This window comes from Delphinapterus leucas, chromosome 3 (assembly GCF_059928025.1).
Source record: "Delphinapterus leucas isolate spDelLeu-1000000601 "Yukka" chromosome 3, BTC_Dleu_Yukka2, whole genome shotgun sequence".
Lineage (NCBI taxonomy): Eukaryota > Metazoa > Chordata > Mammalia > Artiodactyla > Monodontidae > Delphinapterus > Delphinapterus leucas.
Genome location: NC_143131.1, coordinates 10,935,350 through 10,957,626, shown reverse-complemented (window position 1 = coordinate 10,957,626; position 22,277 = coordinate 10,935,350). Strand labels below are relative to the sequence as shown.

At 45.5% G+C, this 22,277-nt stretch overlaps 1 protein-coding gene across 1 annotated transcript in view; it reads left to right on the top strand.

Moving 5' to 3' along the window:
- The window catches only part of CTNND2 (catenin delta 2), a 47,980-nt gene extending 26,048 nt beyond the window's left edge, over nt 1–21,932 (top strand). Inside the window, exons 3-5 of the mRNA XM_022581404.3 lie at nt 10,836–10,962; nt 14,698–14,829; nt 20,342–21,932. Of these exons, the coding sequence (XP_022437112.2) occupies nt 10,836–10,962; nt 14,698–14,829; nt 20,342–20,430 (348 nt within the window). The 3' untranslated portion in view covers nt 20,431–21,932. The remainder of the gene's footprint in view (nt 1–10,835; nt 10,963–14,697; nt 14,830–20,341) is intronic.
- Nucleotides 21,933–22,277: the final 345 nt, after the last annotated feature.

The following is a 22,277-nucleotide window of genomic DNA, read 5'->3' as shown; positions in this document are numbered from 1 at the left end:
TTTACTCAGTATTTGCTTTTAAAAGATGGTATATACTGCAGAAGACTCTTATCCTTATGTATCCTTAAGTAGCCAAATCAATTTAATTAAATTTCATTAGAAGCACCAGAGCTGAAACAGACTAATGAAAGTAACCGGGTATGTCAGGTGGTATTTACTTCTGCAAATACTTCCTTTTGGCCCTTAAGATTTAGTTTAAATATTTAACTCTAATAGCTTTTGGAATTGTTGATGGAATTAGTTTTAAAGAATCTTTTAACAAACAGTTTACCTTAAAAATAGATGGAAGCTTGTTTTATTATAGCCAAGAGGAGCTGTGGTTTCATCGACAGGCAAAATCTGGCTTGGTCTTCAATCACACAGACTCTGAATATTCTATTTCCATGTTTTTCTCTATAATACCTTTTACTGAAGTAAGGAGGATGTTTGTATAACTACCGCTAATTTGGAATCTTTTCTTTCTCTTCATGTGATTACATCAATAGGTTTATTCCACTTAAAAAATGACTGGAACACTGGCACAATTTTGAGCAATCACGTTTTCTTAAGTGAGCAGTATCTCAGCTGGTTACCTTTTTCAGCAGATGGCAACAACTCAGGTTTTAACTTTCACTTGAAAAATAGGTTCCTGACGAAGTGATTGAAGTACAAGCTCTAAGTGTTCTGGGTTGAATGAGTGGATGAACTTGGTTCACTTTAAGCCCCAAGGATTTTCACCACACTTTCTTTATGTCTCAAGTCATCATAGCAAATTTGAATTGACAAGCTCTATGGGCCGAGAGACTTCAAGGACAGCTTAACACAAAAAGCTTGTATTTGTTACTTCAGAACTAAAGAGTCTCTGTATGCCTCCTGAGAAATCCTTGTTTAGATGCCAGATAAATCTTATCAAATTAAGGAAGCTCCAGAGCTGTTTTCAAAGAGAGGAAAAACATATACTGGCATAACTGTGTCTTAGTATCTATTTCGGGGAGCCAATTAATATCCTCAGTGGAAAGAAAAACTGTTCTCCATCTTCAACGTTAATTATTTTCTGAAGCTTTTGTCCAAGTCAGAGATGTCACTTATCACTAGAAAAGATTTGTTACATCTAAATTCTAAGTATAGAAGATAAAGATTCCAAAACTCACTTTGAAAACAGAACTGCAGATGGGAACATCCCGATTTAACTTATCCATCACAGCTGTAGATATTCACTAACTTTGTCACTTTCCACCCCACCATTGTCTAGTCACTGAAGGGCACCTCTTCGAGAGGCCAGAGATCACAACATAAGTAACGTGAAATCCCATGCCCTGTTTGTTTGGGTTTTTTTCAATTTTTATTGGTGCATAGTTGATTTAAAATGTTGTATTAGTTTCTGCTGTACAGCAGGGTAAATCAGTTATACGTATACATATATCCACCCATGCCCTGTTAATCTCATCTCCTGAAGCACGTTGATGAAGATTTGGTATTTAACTCCTTTTCTCTAGCCTCCCTCATCAGCAGATTCTCCGAACAGCCCTTGAGGTATTCACTCTTCCTCTCCACTTTCACCCTAAACTCTTTGTTACGCAGATTGAACAAGTTCTCTCCCTAATCTCTTTTCCCTCCTGGTCCAGCTGGCAGTGTCCTTCTCCATCCCTTCTCTAATCCAGCGCTAGGGGCGGGGCCCACTGCCCTGCTCCGCTGGCAGTGACAGGATGCTCTTTGGCGGTCAGGGAGGAGAAGGTCTGGGAACACTCCCGCCTGGCTCATTTCATTCCATCACAGCCACATGCCCTGCACACCTCCTGTTGGCATGCACAGCGCCCTGTTCCTGCTCCAGAGCAGCGACCCCGGTCATCAGTGTTCCATGCCCAGTAATGTTCCCACAAAGTGACCCCCTCCAGAAACCAGCCCATCAGTCCAGTGAACACAAGTCACACCTCACAGCAGGTGTGGGCTCCTATACCCAAACTGAAGGACATTGGAGCATATCTAATGAGAAATGTGATGTGCTCTCCCTTCTCCTCCTTTTTCCCCAGCTCTCCTAAGGATTGTGTTTGGGGAAAACTGAGTGCATTTGCTGTGGACAGCGGCTCGTGGTTTCTGAGCTGCAGGACGCAAGAAGCAGTAGAGATTGGGGGCAGGGCACGTGCAAGAGGTAAAGATATACGTGCTCTGAGAGCTGTGAATGGAATCAGAACCAAGCCAGGCCCAGATGTGGCAGGTATAATGATGCAGCAGAATTATTTACAAGATTGGTTAAAGAGGAGACAATTTTATATACCTCGCATTGAAACATGGGGAACGGAGAGAAATTACCATTTCACGTAGAGTAGGCAATGCGTAGGCTACTTTTTTCTTTCTTTCTTTCTTTTTTTTTTTTTTTTTTGGTACCAGTTTACCTAAACCAACACTGCCTCCAGCCCAGCAGTAAGTACGTCGTAAAGGACAGATATACCAACAGCAGCAGAGACTGATGAGGTTGCTCTAAGCTAAAATTAAAACAAAACACTGTAAGGCTCTGATAACCTTCACTTGTTATAGAACTGTAAGAGTGTAAGAACTGTGGCGTTAGCAGTAAAGACTATGGCATTGATTATCATTGCATTTATAACAATTAATGCGGTCATCTTAAATCATTGAATCCATCTAGCAGCATTTATTAGGCACTTCGGTATTGCAGCTACTAGGCTAGAGACCAGGAAATAATAAGGCCCAGCCCAGCCTCACAGCTGGGCAGACGGACAGGCTTGCAGCAGACGTAAGTGTGAGGTCATAGCATTTTGTTCATAGCAGGCAAGGAAAACCATAGCTGTATTGCTAAAAGCTCCCCTAAACCTTGGAGGCATAATTCATTTAGCAAGAGCGATTGAATGAACACGTGCTGCCTGCCTTCTGTTTACCTAGCACAAAACTGAGCCGCGAGAGTAAGATTTGACAGAAAAAGAGAAGGTGTTGTGTCAGGTCTCAGAGCTGCCTGATCAAAGGTGGAGACTGGGAAATTGAGTCACGTGGTGACTGCTGGGTAATCGGGTGTGATTGGGGCTCATTGCGGCAGGCGGGATCGGGGGGCACCTCTCTGCTCTGAGGTTGGACCTATTTTTGTTCCTGTAGAAGTCAATGCGTTATCTGACACTGTGAAATGGAGTCGAAGACCTAAGGGCCTCCTAGGATTGAGCCCTCTACAATGTATTCTGTATCCCTATTAGTCACTGCCAAATATGCAGGGAAACTCCAAGCCAGTGGTTCCCAGCCACGCTATTCATTAACATCACCTGAGTGCTTTTGAAAATACCAACGCCCAGACCTTACTCAGAACAATTTCAACAGAATCTCAGAGTCCGAGGCCCAGGCAGGACTATATTTAAAACTCCCCGAGCTGACTGAATCATTTTGCCCTTATTTTATGGAAAAGAAACCGAGACAGAGCTGACCAGTCATCGTGGTCCTAATCGGTCGTGGGACAGAAGGGCTGACTTGAACAATTGTCTAATTCCACCTCTCTCAACAGAGACACCCAAGGTGAAAGCAGGTTTGAGCCTTGACAAACAGCTCTATTCATTTCTTTGCACACAAACCTAAGATATTCACGTGCTGATCTGAATTGAATGTCCTGCACGATTTCCAGAATAAGAGGCTATGGGGCGGGTGTGTGCTGTACTAGCCTCGTGTAGACGGGTCTGAAAACCACTTAGCCCCTTCATCTGGGCTCTGTTGGCGGAAGTCTCTCCAGTAACACAGTCTTCGTGGAGATGTTTATGGGATGGTAAAAATATATATATATAAAGGAGATGGTTATAAATTCAGGGACCTCGGAACACTTAAGGGAAAGATCTGTAGGAAATAGAGTGGCCACCATGTCGTCAAACTGTGAGGACCCAATGGTCATGAGGCTGTGAACAAAGTTACCTTGATTCTCGCACTTTCTGGACCATTGAGAGTAACGATGAAGATGAGAATAGCTTTGGGGAATAAAACAATTTCATAAAGAAACACGCCGGGAACTTTCTGAAACTGGTGAAACTGGTGGAAGGACAGTAAAAGGGTAAGATAAAGAAAATCAGATTATTTCTGGTGGCAATTTAAAGTTCAATGACTTTGAAATCCTCTTCTCTTTTGGATTTCTATCTCTTATACTTGGAACAATTTAACAACCTCCGGTTTTAAGTTTAATATGTTAAAAATAAAAACCAATCTGAGGTGCAGATATCATATCACATTCTTGACACCTTGGCTGTGTCAAAATGTGAAGGGCTGAAGGGCACAACTTTGCGGTCATTTTGCTGGAGGTGAAAGACAGATATTAAAAGAGTTCTTTATCATCAATATTAAGGATTAACGGCCCTGCCCTAGTTACTGTGGCTATCCTTCATTCTGTTTCCTTCCTTGAACTTTCTTATCTAAGCCAAAGGGATGGTATGAAAGGGAACTGGGGTTAAGCACCCAATAGAATTTGGGGAACAACCTCTGGTCTACAGAGACTTAAAAGGTTAAAAAGAAAACATCATCATCAAAGAGGCAAATAGGGCTTCCCTGGTGGCACAGTGGTCAAGAATCTGCCTGCCAATGAAGGGGACACGGGTTTGAGCCCTGGTCCAGGAAGATCCCACATGCCGCGGAGCCACTAAGCCCGTGTGCCACAACTACTGAGCCTGCGCTCTAGAGCCCGCGAGCCACAACTACTGAGCCCATGTGCCACAGCTACTGAAGCCCGCACGCCTAGAACCCGCGCTTCACAACAAGAGAAGCCACCGCAATGAGAAGCCTGCACACCGCAACAAAGAGTAGCCCCCACTCGCTGCAACTAGAGAAAGCCTGCGCGCAGCAATGAAGACCCAACGCAACCAAGAATAAAAAAATAAATAAATTTATTAAAAAAGAGGCAAATAATGATTTTAAAGCTATGTGCCCAAGTTCTGTGTGTTTCTGTAAACCACTTTCAAGTCTTTCTGAATGACAGTGGGAAGTAAATGAATAATAAATTTATTGCAGGCTGGCTAGATAACAAGTATGTCCATGGCTTGTTGCTTAAAAGAAATGTTAGCTCAGCGATAACTTTCCCAAAGAAAATATATCTTCATGTCCTACTTCTTTTGAAAGCAAAACTTTTTTTTTTTCAGTTGAATGACTAAAAATTTCATGCAGTAAAAGATGTCAAGGGTCATGAGATCTACCCTCCAGGTAGTTATTCAGCATCACTAAAACGAGTGTAGATTTATCTGTACCCTGGTCTCTAGCATCCAAGGTTACACTTTTCCATGATGTGTGGAAGGATGTGCCATCAGAATTAAACCTGAGGTCCCTTCTGGGCATTGGTGACGGTAGTGATGTTGGAAGTCTTTGTTTAGTCATCACACCTTTCACTCTGCATCAGGGAATGAGGGGGAAGATGGATATGGAGTGGGAACCAGGTCACCTTCCTTGCTCCTCCAGGGGCTCCCAAGCTGTGGCTCAGGAAACTGCTCTAATCCAGAGCCTTAACTGGGTTTCCACTCTGCCCTGTTCCCCAGGCTCCCCCTTCCCACCTCCATTCAAAGTTTCTGTGCCCACATGCATACGATTACCGGCCATAAGCAGAGGTGTCTGGCTGGGGCGACATTCTTGGTGCCTCTGACACACTCCCTGTCATCCTCAGGTGTCCTCTAATCCCATCACCCACAGACAAGTCACCTGCAAGACTCACCTCTGTCACGCGATTGTATTCTCAGAAATGGGTCTTATAAAGGATTTGGAATCTTTTTCTGGTGCTTTCTTATGAGTTTCTTCCTTCATAAGAAGTTTCATTATTGCATCCATTTTGCTGACACTTCCAGAGATGTAAGTACTTACCTAAGCATCATCAATTGTGAGCCGCTGAGCAAAACATCTCCACTCACCTGCGTCAGAGGGAAATGCTGAGCACAACGCTACTTGCCAAGTAAAACCAGACCTAGAGTTATACCACATTTATGTCTGGTGTCTCCTTTGGTCTTAGGACATATCAGATATTAGCCCATATTCTTATTATGAAATACCTTGCCCACCTTTCATAACATATGGAGTATCATGACTTATTCATGACCAAAGAAGCCAAGGGTTTGATTAAAGCAATTTCCTGAGCCACTCCTTGGAACCCTGCCCCCCATGCAAAGAATATCTTCTAAATTGCAAGTGAGACAAACATAAAATTATCTGCCTCTGTTTGGTCATGTTTAAGGATTTTTGCTGTCAACAAAGCATTCCCTTCACAAGAAAGGAACATCTTCTTAAAACAAATTTTTTAATTGTTCCCGTATGTGAGTAATGGGTCCATTCACTTCTGAAGTACTTTACAGGCTTTTGTAAGACTGCTTCTGCCCTGTGCATGCTGCCGTCCTCTGGAGGGTTTAAGGGAAATGCCCAGAATTCCTTCAGAGACAGTACATTTTCTCCTCCTGCCCTGACACCTGCCTGTTACCACGGCTCCCACCCTTCCTGGAAGAGGTTTCAGCTATTTGCCCTTAGACCCTCCTTGCCTCGGTCACCACCAACTGCCCAGGACTCCTGGGTAAGCCATCATTTCTGGACTCTTCTCACTCAAAGGCTCTAAATAACCAGTAATCTGCTCCAGTATTCCCCCCTTTCTCCCTTTCTCCTACCCACCTCTCCTCCTTTCCCCCTTGAACCCACAGGCTACTGTCAGTAAGACCCTCTGTATCCAATACCCACCCCTTCTTTTTTCAGTCTTCTTGCTGTGACACCGGCTGTCCCCAAGGACACCCCCCAGCCCCCGGCAGCCCCTCACGTGGTGGCTTGTCATGTCCCATCCCCTCTGCCCAACGTCACTAGGCTTGGAGGTGGACTAGGTATCTCCCTTGCTCCTCTTTGCTCTTTCTGGGAAGTTCTCCTCTCCTCCCTCAAGGAAACCCCTAGCATCTGTGAAAAGGCCCCATTACAATAGTCTCTGACCCTCTTCAGATCCTCAGTCCACTGCCTAGTGTTCATTCCCCATCTCCTCCCTCAATCTTCACTTTCCTCTCCACCCAGCTTAGATTCTGTGGGCTTCCATGACATGCCCTTTGCATCCCCTTGTCCCTGTCTCCTTCCAAGTCACTTTTCTGACCACCCCCATCCGATTCCATCTACTCACACCTGCCCCAGGGCAGCTGAATGTGGCTGGAGGAAAACAAGCCACCATGGGGATGAGTCTTCTCCTTTTGAATTCATTGCCATGAGCCTCAAGTCACCTCTCAGCTCCTGGCCACCAGGCTACATGGCCACGGTCAGCCTGCACCCCTCCTACCTCAAGAACTGTCTCACGCTTCTCTTCTTGCTCTCTTCTTTCCTCTTCCCTCCCTTCCCCTCGCCTCTTCCATCCTCTAAACTCCAACTCCTTCTCACTCTCAGCGGATGCATGACCTCACTTCTCATCCCCACATCCCCTCCAGAAAATGTCAGGAAACAGAACAGGACATCCTCATCGTCCCATCACCAGATCAGCCCGTCTCCCTGCTGCGTCTGTGGCTGTGCAGCCTGTCTGTCTTCTCTCCTGATTCCATGGCCTATGACCCCACAGCTCACTGAATCCCATCAACCCCTCCTTTCTTAAGAAATGTTTCCCTCTGTCTCCTGCGTCCCCAGTTTTTCTTCCTCTATGTCGAGTCATTCCCATCAGGATGCGAAATGCCGCAATCTCTTCCAGGTGATATATTAAAACTTCTCTTAGTCGCTCTAGCTCTTGAAGCCCCATTTCTGGGCTCCCCTTAATAATCAGCTTTTGCCAAAGGCTGTCTGAACTTACCATTTTTCCATCAGTTCTCACTCTCTTTTGAGCCTACCTGAGTTAGAGATTTACCAACCAGACCAAAGAAAGTACTTTTGTTCCAGTCATGCTGACTTCCATCTTCCCAGGGCCAAAGGACTGTGCTTGGTCCTCCTTGTTATTCAGCTGGTCTCCTTCTCCTCTCTGCATCTTCTTTCCTGATCTTGCCTGACATCACACCCTTCTGTTTCTGCTCCCAGCTCACTCTGCTCGTTCTCAGCATCCTGGGAATTTTCTCCTTGCTCTCTGTGCCCTCTGAGTATTGGAGCGTCCCAGCCCTGTGTCCTCTGCTTTCCTCTATTTGCATTCACATGCAAGGCTTCCATCCATTCTCTTATCTTCAAATGATATCTGTACACTGAACTGCAAAAGTTTACCTCTAAGTCTGACGTCACTCCTGAAATTCCAGGTTTCAGGTTCTGCTTTATTCTGTCTTTTCTTTCATGTCCAGCAGGCATTTCTAACCCAGCACATCCCAGATGGCAGCACTGATCTCACTTCCTAAAGCCACTCCTCTTCCAGCGGTCCCCTGTCTCAGTAAGTGACATCTCCAGCCCGCCGTTGTTCACACCAGCAACATCGGGGTCAGGCTTGATTCCTCTCTCCCACACCCAGTAGCTGAGTGATCAGCAAATCCAACTTAGATCCAAAATCTGCGCCTTGCTCACCACCAGCCCACACCCAAGCCAGGGTCGTCTCTCCCTCCCTCTAGTGGAATACCTCGTTAACTCGTCTCCCCATTTCTCTTCTACTCTCCCCAGACTGTCCTAGATGCTCAGAAGCCTTCCTGTCTTCCTGGCCCACCCTTGCTCACTCCCCTTCAGTCACAGAAACTTTCTGCTGTGCTCACATCAGGCAAGCACTTTCCCAGCCCAGGCTCTTCACTTCTGCTCTTCCCTTGGCTTGGAAACCCCAACCTGTGCCTTCAGTGTCTGGCTTCTAGTCATCTGCCAGGTCTCTGTCGCAACGTTAACTGTTCCCAGAGTGCTTGCCCGACCACACGCCCTCAAATAGCATCTCCTCACCTGCATTCCTCAATCCCCTCAGCTTGCTTCCAAGGACTTATCAATATGCCACATGTTTTTATTGAAGTGTAATTGATTTACAATGTCTCAGGTGTACAGCAAAGTGATTTAGTTATATATATATATATATATATATGTGTATTCTTTTTCAGATTATTTTCACTTATAGGTTATTATAAGATATTGAATATAGTTCCCTGTGCTCTACAGTAGGTCCTTGTTGTTTATCTGTTTTATAAACAGTAGTGTGTATCTGTTAATCCCAAACTCCTAATTTATCCCTCCCCCCTTCCCCTTTGGTAACCGTTAAGTTTGTTTTCTATTCTGTGAGTCTGTTTCTGTTTCGTAAATAAGTTCACTTGTATCATTTTTTTAGAGTCCACGTATAAGTGATATCATATGATATTTGTCTTTCTCTGTCTGACTTACTTTACTTAGTATGAGAATCATCTCTAGGTCCATCCATGTTGCTCCAAATGGCACTATTTCATTCTTCTTTATAGCTGAGTAGTATTCCATTGTATGTATATGTGTGTGTATATATATATATATATATATATATAGCACATCTTCTTTATCTATTCATCTGTCGATGGGCATTTAGGTTGCTTCCATGTCCTGGCTATTGTAAATAGTGCTGCTATGAATGTTGGGGTGCATGTATCTTTTCAAATTAGAGTTTTCATCTTTTCAATATGCCACATTTTAGTAGTTAACATGAGTCTTCACTTGTTTACTGTTTGACTTTGGGCGGCCCGTTAACTTTCTAAGGCTCAGATTCTTCCTCTGTAAAATGGAGCTAATAATAGTATCCAGCCCATGGGATTGTTGAGAAAATCTTGCCATGGAGTAAATACTCAACAAGCACTAGGTAGTAGCTTTTATAATAGCATACTTCTAATTTTGGCTTTATTGTACGGGTCAAGTAGAACAGGAATAATGAGAATTACATAAAGAAAGACACAAATATTGAAATGAGTTTAAATTCTGTTCTTTGTTAACTTTCGTCCATTTATGTTTGCAATGATTCTTTATAGAGAATTGAGTCCCTTGAAAAGGTCAAAACAGAAAAAACCAAAAGAGTTAAAAATGGTTGCCTCTGTGAAGCAGGAACTGGGAGTGCAGCAGGTGTCTGCTTTTCCTTGATAATGTCAGTACTCTTTGACATCTTGCTTTGAGAAAACTAACCTTGAATTAAAGAAGAAAAAAGACTGAAAAGAAATACTGTGACATCTCAACAGAAGTTCTCTGGGGAGGAGGAGAGAGGAATTGTTGGCTATTTTTATTTTCTTCTTTATGCTTTCTAAATTCAAAAAGTGATCCATAATGTATTTATATGGTTTTCATGATGAAAAATGGTATACATGCTTTTCCTGTATTAACCAGATATTAGAAGGCGAATGGCGGATTGATTGGTAGGAGGCATTTTGAATATGCTGTACATTGAAAAATAGAATTCCTGGGGCAAATCAGAGAACGTAGCAACCTGAGTGTGAATACTTGGCAGCAGTCATGCTGAAGGCCTTGAGCTGGTGGGGACGGGGCATTTGAGGCAGAGAAGGACCTTGAAACCATGTAAGGGAGATAAACGGGAAGGGACGATGCTTCTCGGCATTCTGATCACTAACAGATTGGTCCTGAGAAAAGAAGAGTAAACACTTTGGAAAACTTGGAGGTGGTTGAAAAGAGGACCGGACAGAGCTGGAGCCAGGCAGGCAAAAAATAGACAGTTTCAGGCTCATTCTGAGCAGCATGTTTTCATTTAAATACAATCTTCAGGCCAAAGCAGGTTTGCAAAGAGACCATTTATCTCACATCTGGGGCGGAAAGCAAGCACCGAGGGCAGGCCCTCCCCGAGTCAGGCTGTCTGGAGGGGGCAGGGGGTGGGTCTCAGTTATCGCTCCTCTGTTAACCTGGACGATGGAGGTGCAGAGATCTGAGACCTCTCCTGACAGACTGGAGAAATGCTTTGCAAATTCCAATGCTTGGCACATCCAAGTGTGAGGAAGTGAGGCATCTCTCTGCCTTCCCCAGTTAATAGGAGCTGCTGTCTATTGCAGGATGGATGGTCACAGTATCACTTCGTAGCCTCATCTTCAACCATCGAGAGGGATCGGCAAAGACCCTACTCCTCCTCTCGCACGCCCTCCATCTCCCCTGTGCGCGTGTCTCCCAACAACCGCTCAGGTAAGAGGGGCCCCGGGCCAGTGGCTGCTTCTCTTGGATCCAAGGCCCCCCGCCCCGACCCCTTAGCTGACCCCACAGACAGGAGGGCCATCCCAACTGGGACACTTGCTAGAAATATCAAATGAATCTGTTTTCTTTTTACAGTGGTGGTGACTTTGTATCATACGTACACAGACTCAGAGCAAACATCTTTCTAACAGGTTTCTAAAAACCTCTAACAGGTGTCACAGGCATGAAATGCACATCCTGGGCCTGCATTCAGGGAGGAATAGGAATGTATAAAACCACCAAGTGTTTGCAGTTCAGGGTTTTCCATGGATGTTTTACCCACTTAAGATAGTTTAGGTTGCATTTGATTGATTAGATTTGGGATACCAGAGTAGGGGAGAGAGGGTGTGCTCCTTCCTCCTTGAGAATGACCTACGTTTGAAAACTGTCATTGAGGCTTTTGTTACTGTTCCGTACCTGATTTGCTTTTCATTATTACCTGTAAGCCAGCAGATAAATCGTTTCATGTATTCATATTACAATCAACTGTAACTTTTAAACCATTCAATTTAATTTTTTCTAATTTTATTTCATTCTTTCTTTTTAATTTTTTTATCAAAGCATAGTTGATGTACAATATTACGTAAGTTACATGTGTACAATACAGTGATTCACACCTTTTAAAGGTTATGCTCCATTTATAGTTACTGTACAATATCAGCTGTGTTCCCTGTGCTGCACAGTATATCCTTGTAGCTTGTTTTATACATAATAGTTTATACTTCCTAATCCCCTACTGCTATATTGCCCCTCCCCCCGTCTCATTCTTATTAGATTTTATTGTTGTTTTATTCAATGTGTAATAAATAATTTTATATGGGCGAACACACACACGCACACAGATAGAGGCTTTTGTTTAAGAAAAGTTTCTCCTTGCTCTTCACTGCCCTCCTCCTGCTGAGGAAACTATATTTTCTGGAACTGAGTCTCAAGGGCATGATGGTACAGAGCACTCCCCAGCAGGGTGGCCCCTCTGCCCTTGAGGATGTTTGTCATGAAACTTTACACCATACTTTACTGTCATAATTATGGGGAGAATCAGAGATGAATGGGGAATATTTGACTGAAATAGATTACCCTCTCCCAGCCCCATGAAAACTTATATTTTTAGTGTGGTGTTATCACTTCTGATGTTTAGCCCCACATTGAACGAGAATTAGGAAGCCCCGTGTAACTGGAGGAACTTCCACCTGCCTCAGAGGCATGGAGGTGGCCTTTTACACATGTTATTTTCATAGTTCTTAAAAAGATAAAGAGCAGTGAGTCTTGGAAGCTAAAGGACAGTGTCTTTAAGAGCTCTAATTATGAAGAACCAATCAGTGTCAGGAAGATGGAATAATATAATAGATTGGAAGGCGCCCAGAAAGAGAAGCAGTGCCTTACAGGATGTCAGCATCCCAGGGATGCAGGTGGAGCACTGCCTGGTGGTACCCAGGTAAGGCACTTCGAAGACACCTAATAAACTCTTGTTGGCGTGATGCGATTTTTCCAGGAGTATCCTCCTGGTTTACCGGAGACTCGGACCACTGTGTGTGAGGTCTCAGGAGATAATTACACACTTGACATAGTTTAGTAAACCCCACCATCTGTGCAATATCGGATTCTCATTTTAAAAGCTTTGGTCAAGAGGCTCCAAAATATTGTCCCTTCACGATTGCCTGGCAGTGACTCATAAAAGGCCAGTCTTTATGCAGAAGATCTAGGAGCAAGGACAGGAGAGGACTCTCCCCAGAGAGGAAGATGGAGAGAGGAGAGGAGATGGGGCAGAGGTGGAGGGGGTGAGTGAGACGCAGCAGCCCGTGTTCTGAGAACACGCAGGAACTGGACCCAGAGCCCAGCTGAGTTATGTGGAACAATTGCAGGTTTCTTCCCTGCCTTCCCATTGGATTTACACCCAGAGATTCTGGTGCAACTGGCTGGGGGGCATGTTCAAGCATCAACGTATTTTTAAGTATTCTAGGTAACTAATTCTGATGGGCAGCTAGGATTGGAAATCTCTGAGGGTTTCAAGATCTCAGCAGTGAGCCTTGATTTTATTTGACAGGTCTGAGAGGTGGGTAGGGGGCCTTTCAGGAAAGGATGGGCAAAGGCCCCCGTTGTTACCTTCCCAGTGCTTGGCTAAGACATCCACTGAGCCATCTTCTGGTTTCACTTCCTCATCCGATGAAGAGCTCCTCAACTTCAGAAAGTGTGCTGTGACTCGTGTTTTTGTCTCCCGTGTCTAGCACGGGGCTTTGCACATAGAAGATACTAAGTTTGGTGAAATGAATCAAGTGACTCAGATAGGCAACAAGCAGGCCCAGTGGGCTGGAGCTGGGGGACCCTGCAGAGGGTGTGAACGAACAGCTGAAAGGTAAACTGAGGCTTGACTGGGGAGGGGCTTGGATACTAGTGAAGGAAAATGAGCTTTATCCTAAAACTCAGAGTTCCCCAGAGATTCACCAGGCATGCTTGCTAAATTTGGATTCCTAGGCCTAACTGGAAATTCAGATTCACAAGGTCCAGGGTTGGGTTTTGTGATCCCTGGGTTCTCAGGTGAGTCTTAAGGTTAAACAAGGTTATGAAGCACTGCCCTCGGGCATGGAAGCTGGGGAAGGCTCTGGGACCGAAGAGTAGCACGGCTGCCCTCAGAATGGGTGAGATGCAATTGACTAAGCTTGGGATGTGAGTGGCCTCATTGAGGAGCGTGGAGACCAATGTGAGGTCAGCCCATAGGATGGGCACACGGTAGCTGCCTTAGCGCCGGCACACACACTTAACCTCCACTTCTCACAGCACATCTCTGCACTGGCAGGGCGGCTTAATTGCTCGCAATCCATCCGATCTTTAAAGAAAACTAAACCTCTTTTTGTTTGCCTCCTTAAGTCCAAGTTCAGGTTTTCCTCTGTTCTGGGCCCAGTTTGTTAAAGAATCGTGGAATTCCTAAGGGAATCCTCTAATCACAGCCCATCACTGAAGACATGAAGACACAAACGGTTGACAGGGCTCAGTCCCCAGGTCCAACAGGCAGCGAGGGACCGGGGCGCAAGGTGTGTGTGGGAGATTGTTAGGGGCGTTTGAGATGGAGCAAGGACCCCCATCAGGAGACAGGTGCTCTCATGCCACACACCCCAGCCCAGCCCCCAGGCTGATGGAGAAGACCTCGGTGGGTGGGGCTCTACTGGTCCCCCACATCATCCTCTGCCTTCCTTTAGGGCCGTTTCTGCGAGAAACGTGTTTAAGTAAAAGCGCATCTGATTTAATCAGGGGTTCTTCAGTATCAGTAATCGCTCCTCTGAAACACATCTAATTTTTTCAAAGGAAGGAAGGAAGAAGAGGGAGGGGGGAAAAAAGGAAAAGAAAAAAGAAAGAAAAAGCAACCAAGACGGATCTCATTCTTGAAACTGTCCTTGAGCAGGTCACATCCCCACAAGGATCTCTCTGTAGGGAAGATGCTCCCAGGATATAGTCCTTAATTCCCTGCCTCCGAGTTGTGTGTCCCCTTAACTCTAAAGCACCAAGTGACATGGAGTAAGGGAAGGGGGAAAGACAAGAACCAAAAGAACAAAAATAAAAATCAACAGGTCCACGTGCACATACTGACATGTGTTGAGCCAGATGCATTTATGACTTTACCTGTTTGTGTGAAAAGCTATACATGCTGTGGAATGAGACACAGAAAGTCATCCTTCTGATCTCTTTATGTAGCAAGTGCCCCAGCTTCACCTCGGGAAATGATCAGCCTCAAAGAAAGAAAAACAGACTATGAGTCCACTGGCAGCAACGCCACTTACCACGGAACTAAAGGAGAACACACTTCCAGGAAAGACACCATGACAGGTGAGCTTGGCTGTGCACGGTTCCTCTGCAGAGTTCGTGACAGGACCTGGGACAGGGCAGAGGGCTGGGACATCAGGCTTCAGCTGTGCTTGGCAGCTCGGCAGGACTTGAGAGCTTGATAGCGAAGATTCCCAGGGATTGGCCATAAGGAGATGAAGCTGGAGGTATAAAAACGTAGCATCTTATTCCTGGAATAGCTAAGAGAAAATCCTCTCTGCACAAATTTTTTCTTCTGTCTTTCTTTCCCTACCCCTGTCCTTCTCACTAGCCCAGTTCATGATATTTTCTCAAATTAGAGGACGAGGTCACCATAGATTTCTTCTTCGTTGGCATAACCCAAGATGGTGGGCCAAGCTTTGTCCATGAGGATGGGGAAGAGAAAGAGGATAAGAAAAGGAAGGGAGGGAAGGGGAGGGGATGGGAGAGAAGCAGAGGAAGAGAGGATTTCAGGGAGACCCACAGAACTGCTGTGGGCGTCTTCCCCTCTTGACATGAAACCACTCTCTGGCCATGACAAACTCCCAGGAAGATTCATCAGAACCACTGGCCACAGTTTCCCAGGGAGGCATTGATCTTTCATGCCCTTCGTCCTTCACTCCCCCAATTGCACCCATTGGCTCATGAGCTGGGACTCTGTGGAGGCCAAAATTGGTGCCATTGCCCCCCAGCGTGCCCGGGCCAGCCTGCCTCGTGGCCAGCCTCGACTCAACTCTCCTCTTACTCTGTACCACTCTCCTTGGGGTGGGGCTTGATGTCCACATTCGTCGTCCCCTCCAGGATCCCCCCACACCTCTCTCCTGCCCCGGTTTGCTCCTGGATACAATTTGGCATTATTGATGGGGGGCAGGGCGGCGGGGGTTATGCCTTGAAAGCAGAGCTGCCAGAACCATCAGGATCTCTAACCAGCGATTCCACACCCTTCTTTGCCACATGGATGTGGAGATGGGCCCCTCCTGAAAACAGACCATAGGGACTTCAACAGAACAGGGTCAGATTAGGGCATTCACAAAACTGCAGTACAAGGGTGCAATCCTAAACAGACACTGAGACCCTCTTATTCAGAAGAATCTTAAAAGCGTGTGGTAAGTCTCCCTGATATTATTTAGGTGTAGACCTGCAGGGAAACAGAATAGACAAATTGGATGATTTATTGACATGTCTTTTGGACCCAGGACGTCTAAGATAAATTTTTCTCATGGTAACTGTATTTACCCCAGAGGCCGTGGTTTCCATGGTAACTCTCCCTGGATCCAGAAGGGAGAGCCTCATAAACAGATGCTCGTGGTACCCAGCCCAGCTCAGCACTCTGCCTCCACGTACACACTCCACCAGGGAACGCCTCACCCTCACGCCTGAAACGTCCCCTGAATGGAGAACTGAATGCATGGCGTAGGACATATCTTCTTTTTCTTTTTGGCTGTGCCTCCACAGCATGTGGGAGCTTAGTTCCATGACCAGGGATTGAACCCGCACCCCCTGCCCTGGAAGTGCAGAGTCTTAAGCACTGAACCGCCAGGGAAGTCCAACATAGGACGTACCTTCTGATTCTCGTTCTCTGGTTCTTTTTTCCCCATAAGTGTTGTCCCCTGTTGTCAATGAGCATGAACAAAGAAGCTCATGAATCTGAGTGCCAAGTCCCTAGAGTCGAGATATTCAGTGGAGAATCTAATTTGTACTGATTACTCCAGAGCAGTGGTGACTCGAAATTCACCTGACCCCTTCGTTTTTCGATTATTATCGCCCTAGGTAGCCACATCACCAGCAGGCAGGGATAACAAAGTGAGACTATAATTACAAGAATAATTGTGAAATCGACTGCACTGTTATTATTTAAGTTGATCTTTTCACTTTAACTCTCTTGGCCGGTAGAATCATTCAAAAGGTTTTTCAGGGCTTCCCTGGTGGTGCAGTGGTTGAGAGTCTGCCTGCTGATGCAGGGGACCCGGGTTCGTGCCCAGGTCTGGGAAGATCCCACATGCCGCGGAGCAGCTGGGCCCGTGAGCCATGGCCGCTGAGCCTGCGCGTCCGGAGCCTGTGTTCTGCAACGGGAGAGGCCACGACTGTGAGAGGCCCGCGTACCACAAAAAAAAAAAAAAAAAAAAAAAAAAAAATGGTTTTTCATTGTGGTGTGTTTGTGTTGAAATAGTTCCAGTGGTACATGATCCTGCTCTGCACACATCAGACAATAAAAAATAAAATCTAATATGTTTCTAGATGTTTAATCTTCCTAGAAAATGGCAGGGATCTTGACAACTGCAGCATTGAGATATACGTAACTTTTCAAACTTATTTAGAGGCTTAAACGCTTTGCTCTAACTTACTTAAAAATGCAATTCAAAACTACTGTCAATCATGTAGCAAGCCTAGAAGAGCATGAGGTCATTATTGAATAATATGTTTATACAAGAAGGTTCCCTTTAAGCCAACAAGTACTGGGTAAAAGTTAGTTGCTAGCATCACAGTGATGTTGATGGTGATGGAGGAGGTGGGGGCGGTGTTGGTGCTGAGATTGGTGGGTGTGTTCGCCCCCCTCTACGATGGTATGAGTAGCTCCCCAGCCAAGCCGGGTGGAAATCAACATTTCATGTAGGGATGGAAATGATGAATTGCCAACCTCTGTTCTGCTTCCCTTTAGCAAATGTCCATCATTCCAGCGTTTACTGGCAGATCAGATTTCTTGGGACCTCCGCATCCCAAGCAGTACCTTTTCTCATTCACCAATAAATGCAGGGGGCATTTAAAGTTCAGTTATTGCAAAAACATCTGAAAAATGGCCATCTTCCTTGTTTCTAAGGCATCAGGGGATCTTATACCATTTCCCCAACAGGAAACATTCCCTTTGCTGTGGGAAAACCATGGGAAACGTCACCCTCAAAATGCAACATGCAAAAGCTTTAAAGTGAAAAGCAGTTCCTTGCCTGGGTCATCATCTCCTCTCCTGAGCTCTCAGAAATGCAGATCCATCTGGGTTTATATTTCAGGCTTCCCCTCCACCTGCCTTCTCTGTATTCAATCTCTAGCTTAGACGTCTCTTAAAATGTCTTCTCTCCTTAGTGTTTCTCTGCCTCTGAGGAGCCCTCAGAAAGCCAAAGGCAGCTGTTCATTCAGGCATGCAGCACTGTTATAGCTATTTCTCGCGGTCATGATTCCCTAGGAGCGTTACGTGCTCAGAAGCACGCATCAGAGGAGGGCCGTGTGATCCCAGCAGCTACACAGCCTGACTTAAAAATTCACCAGGGGATTTTGCCCTCCCACCTGAGCTTCCCAAATACCTTAACACCCAGTGGTCGATTCTGTTTCTGTCAGTATCTCTCTTATGCCTTTTAAAGCTGCTCTAATCTTCAATCTATTGATATAGTTGGAAATTGGGGTCTATAAAAAAAAAGAAAGGCATTTCCCTATGAGTTGACTATTTGCTCAGACACATACATGGCAGAACACCTGTGAAGACACGTGCTTCATGTATCCAGAAAGGCCACAAGTTCAATCTCAGCTACACAGTCTCCTTTAAACAGGTGAAGTGCACCAAAGAGCAGGAGGAAAGAACTTCCAGTAGAAACATCTTCAGCTTGGAAGCCACAAGCACAACAGGGAGGGAGGCCAAGGCTATAAAAATGCACATTCTACCAAAAATAAAAAATGTATTTTATTCTGAGTAATAGAAAAAAATTTTCACCTTATCCTTGGCGTAACATTTTCCATCAGCAGGTTATAGCTCTGAAGGCAGATTTTTCTAAGGTTTAGTCATTCATTCATTCACTCAGCAAAAAAAGCACTCACTCTGTGAGCATCCCTCAAGGCCAGGCACTGTCCCAGATGCTGGGGCAGCCTACAAAGGTGGCGGGACAGACGGATGTCTGTCCTCATGGAGCTTCTTATCTCCTAGGTGAAGGGAGGTAATACACAAGGTAAACATGAAACAAACTCACTAACGAGGTGGTAGCACTTGGCGTTGAATGTGATGGTGGAAATAAATGGGGTAATGAGATAGAGGGCCCCAGGTGGGCAGGGTAACTTTAACTAACACGGTCAAGGGGAGACGTTTGAGCTGAAACCCGAATATCAACAAGGAGAGATAGTCCAGAGTCTAGGGCAAGCAAGTTCCAGGGAGAAGCATCAGGAAGTCCAACATCCCTGATGCAAAATAAATTTGGATGCTCAAGCCAGGAAGGAGGGCCAGCACAGCTCCCTGAACTGTGGGAAGAAGAGCAGGAAATCCTGCAGGAAGTCAGGACGGGACCAGATCACACGGAGCCTCGAAGACCATAATGGGCAGGGAATTGAGTGACATAATCCGGTCTGTCTAACATGATGATCGCTCAGGTGATGGGAACAGGGGGGATGAAGGAGCAGGCTGTGCAGAGTGGAAGCCGGGCCGTTGAGAAGAGGATGCTGTAGCGGTGGTCCAGGCGAGGGATGGTGGTTTCCGCAGTGATGCAGAGACAGGAGTGATGGGCGTTCAACCAGAGAGTCTATCAGAGTGGTCTTTAAAATGGGAAGTGGGCTCTCAGCTCTCACATTCTAAGCAGAATTTCCCAAGAGGAGTTTTATTGCACAGCTATTATGTGCTTTTAGTAATAAACATGGGTGGAATGATTATACTGACTTGGTGGCCTGTATCTTTGAGAGAATAGATGGTGTGTCATCCTATTTCATGATCCCATAGATACTGGAAGCAAAAGATAATTTTTTCTTGATATCTAGAGTGTTTTAGATACCCGCTGACACTCGACAATGTTTTTTTCCAGAGCTTTCTTAAACCAGGACCTTTTAGCAGCTATGAGAGGAGTCTTGCCCTGGGCCCTTCCTCTAGGCCTGTGACAGCAGCCTCAAGGGCCCCGGGGGAGGAGGCAGGCAAGTGGGCATCTTGCCCAGGACTTTGGAAGCTGCTGGCAACCGGAGGAGACCTTCCTTCCTTTTATCTAGAACACAGACTGGTCACAAGACAGGGTGGGAGTCTCCCATCTCTGTGTTGAACAGGACTCCGAAGCCGCAGCCGCCCAGATGCGCAGGGCAAAGGCGGGTGGTGCTTCCTGCCCATCCTTCAGGCCGTTGAGAAGTGAACTGTCTCAAAGATGATCAAGCACTTCTGTGAGCTCAAATTAGAAATTTCATTCTTGTCATTCCCCAGCTAAACACCAAGCGGCTGATCCAGATTCCTGCATGCTTCAGTGCAGGTGACACGCTTTTATCATCTGCCAGTTTTCACCAGAAAACAAGGCCATAGAACTGGCAAGATGACCATCTGTTTGATGCACCTGCCTTGACCCCGTCTGCAAGCTGAATGCTATTGCAAGAGGCTGACGTGCAACGGGGATTTTATAGAATAACTGTTCTTCTCTCTTAATGTCTGTATGTAAAATGAAGTGTTCAGGGCTAACGAATTTCTTGCATCTGGAATGATCCATGAGACACCGAGCTTGGTCAGGGCAAAACTGGCCTCGATAACCATCATTCCTCATTTGAAGTCTGGTGTTCGGTGCTAATACTTTTGTTTCTCTTTTGCTTTCAGCTCAAAATACTGGAATTTCAACTTTGTATAGGAATTCATATGGTGCACCCGCTGAAGACATCAAACATAACCAGGTAAAAGAGAGGTAGCACGTTGGTGTTTGTTTCTCCCTTCGACTCCTGTGAAATATCTTGGAAGTGTAAAAAATAAGTTAGTTTCTATTTAACATGCATAAAAAATGGAAAAAAAAAATAACGGTCCCCGCTGCTCTCTGCTCATGTGGGACACAGCGTACACGTGGGTGGTGGCAGTCATCAGAACAGCCTCAGATTTGAAAGCAATCTTTTGTTTTTTTGGCGGCATCAGGTGTTAGTTATGGCAAGTGTAAGATGCTGGTTACTAGACAAATTGTCTAATTACTAGACATGGATTAAGTAGCTCCTGTAACCCAGCCAATTCTTATTTGGAAGAAAGCATTCATTATACATGACAGTTACTAATAACTTAGACACATCAAGTTCAATGTAAACAACTGAATAGAAGGCATGGTGTTATGCCTTGCCGCTGAGGCTAGTGGGGGAATAAGCAACAACAGCATCACCTGGGAGCTTGTTAGAAACACAGAAGAGATGCTTCTCTGGCCCCTAACCCTAACCCTAACCCGTTCAGGGTCTTCTGCATCTGAGTTGCATTTTATCAAGGTGTCTAGGTGATTCGTGTGGATGTTGAAATTTGAGGAACCCTGGCTGGTAGATACTTAAAGAATCCATCTGTGTTTTTGCGTGTGTTTTATTTAGCAAATATTCGTTGAAGGCTCGTTTTCTCTCTGGTTCTAAGGGGAACTATAAAAGCAAGAAGGCACCGCCTCTGCTCCTTTACTGATGAATGACCTCATACTTTTCCTTCCCCATGGTGGTCATGACAAAGACTGACATTCTTTATAACTCTTGGCTACTGGTAATCGTTTCCAGAACTGGCTTCTGCTGACGCTCTAGATTCCTGCCATGTGTCGTGAAAACAGTACTGAAAAGATAAACCTGAAAGCTGTTTACTTGATCACAGTAACCAGATGAAAGTCAACATGAAAGGGAAATGTGTGTTTTTAATCAGTTCTCACCACCCAGCAGGGCAGCATCTTTGAAGAGGAGAGGGACTCCCTTCCAGCAGGTAGAATGTCTGGTGCAAGACTGTTTCTAAGGGAAGAGGGAGGAGGACACAGTTCTGGTCTTTGCTAAAAGCAAAGAAGTCAGTGAATAAACAGAGGGGCATGAGCTCTAGACAAGAGGTCACCAGGGGTGGCCCCCAACTATTTGCAGATCAACATGCCTACCCAAACATAAAGGAAATGCCAACTCTATTTATGGAAATCAATGCTTTTTCTTCCAGCAAATATCAGGTACAGTGAGCCAGTGGTCTCCAGCTCTTAAAGATATTTGTCAGGATGTGATAGGACCCTGGTTTTGCATCCAAGAGCATAAGATCAGTCTTCAGCTTCTATAGGTCAAGAGAAGCTCATCACCAGAATCAGCCTGTTCTACGTCAGCCTTTATCTCCAGGGAATCCCACTATTGCTGGCAATGAAGAAACACCCTGGTGTGGCCCAGGGGTCCTTGGCATCGCACAGTGTGGCTGCAGTACATTCCAACAGACTGCTTGCAACCTAGGTTTAGAGGACAGTCCACAATGGTTCTAAGAGGCACATTGTCTTCACCCAAGCCTATTCTGAGCATTTAAGAAAATTGGAATTAACGCACCAAGATGGCATCCCTGCCCCGAGAGAGTGAGCACAGCCTATTGTATGCAGCCTTTTCATTCTAGGGCCTCCTGGGCCCTAGAACGAACTCGACTCAACCTTGGTGTGAAACGTCAAGGCCACGGTGTCTCAGGTGGATGTACTGAAACTCAGTCTGGATGGAGAGCAAGCTCTGAGCCACTCGTCAGCACAGGGGAGACGTTGCAGGCCGACCCCCAGCAGAGCTGAGTCCTGTGGCCATAG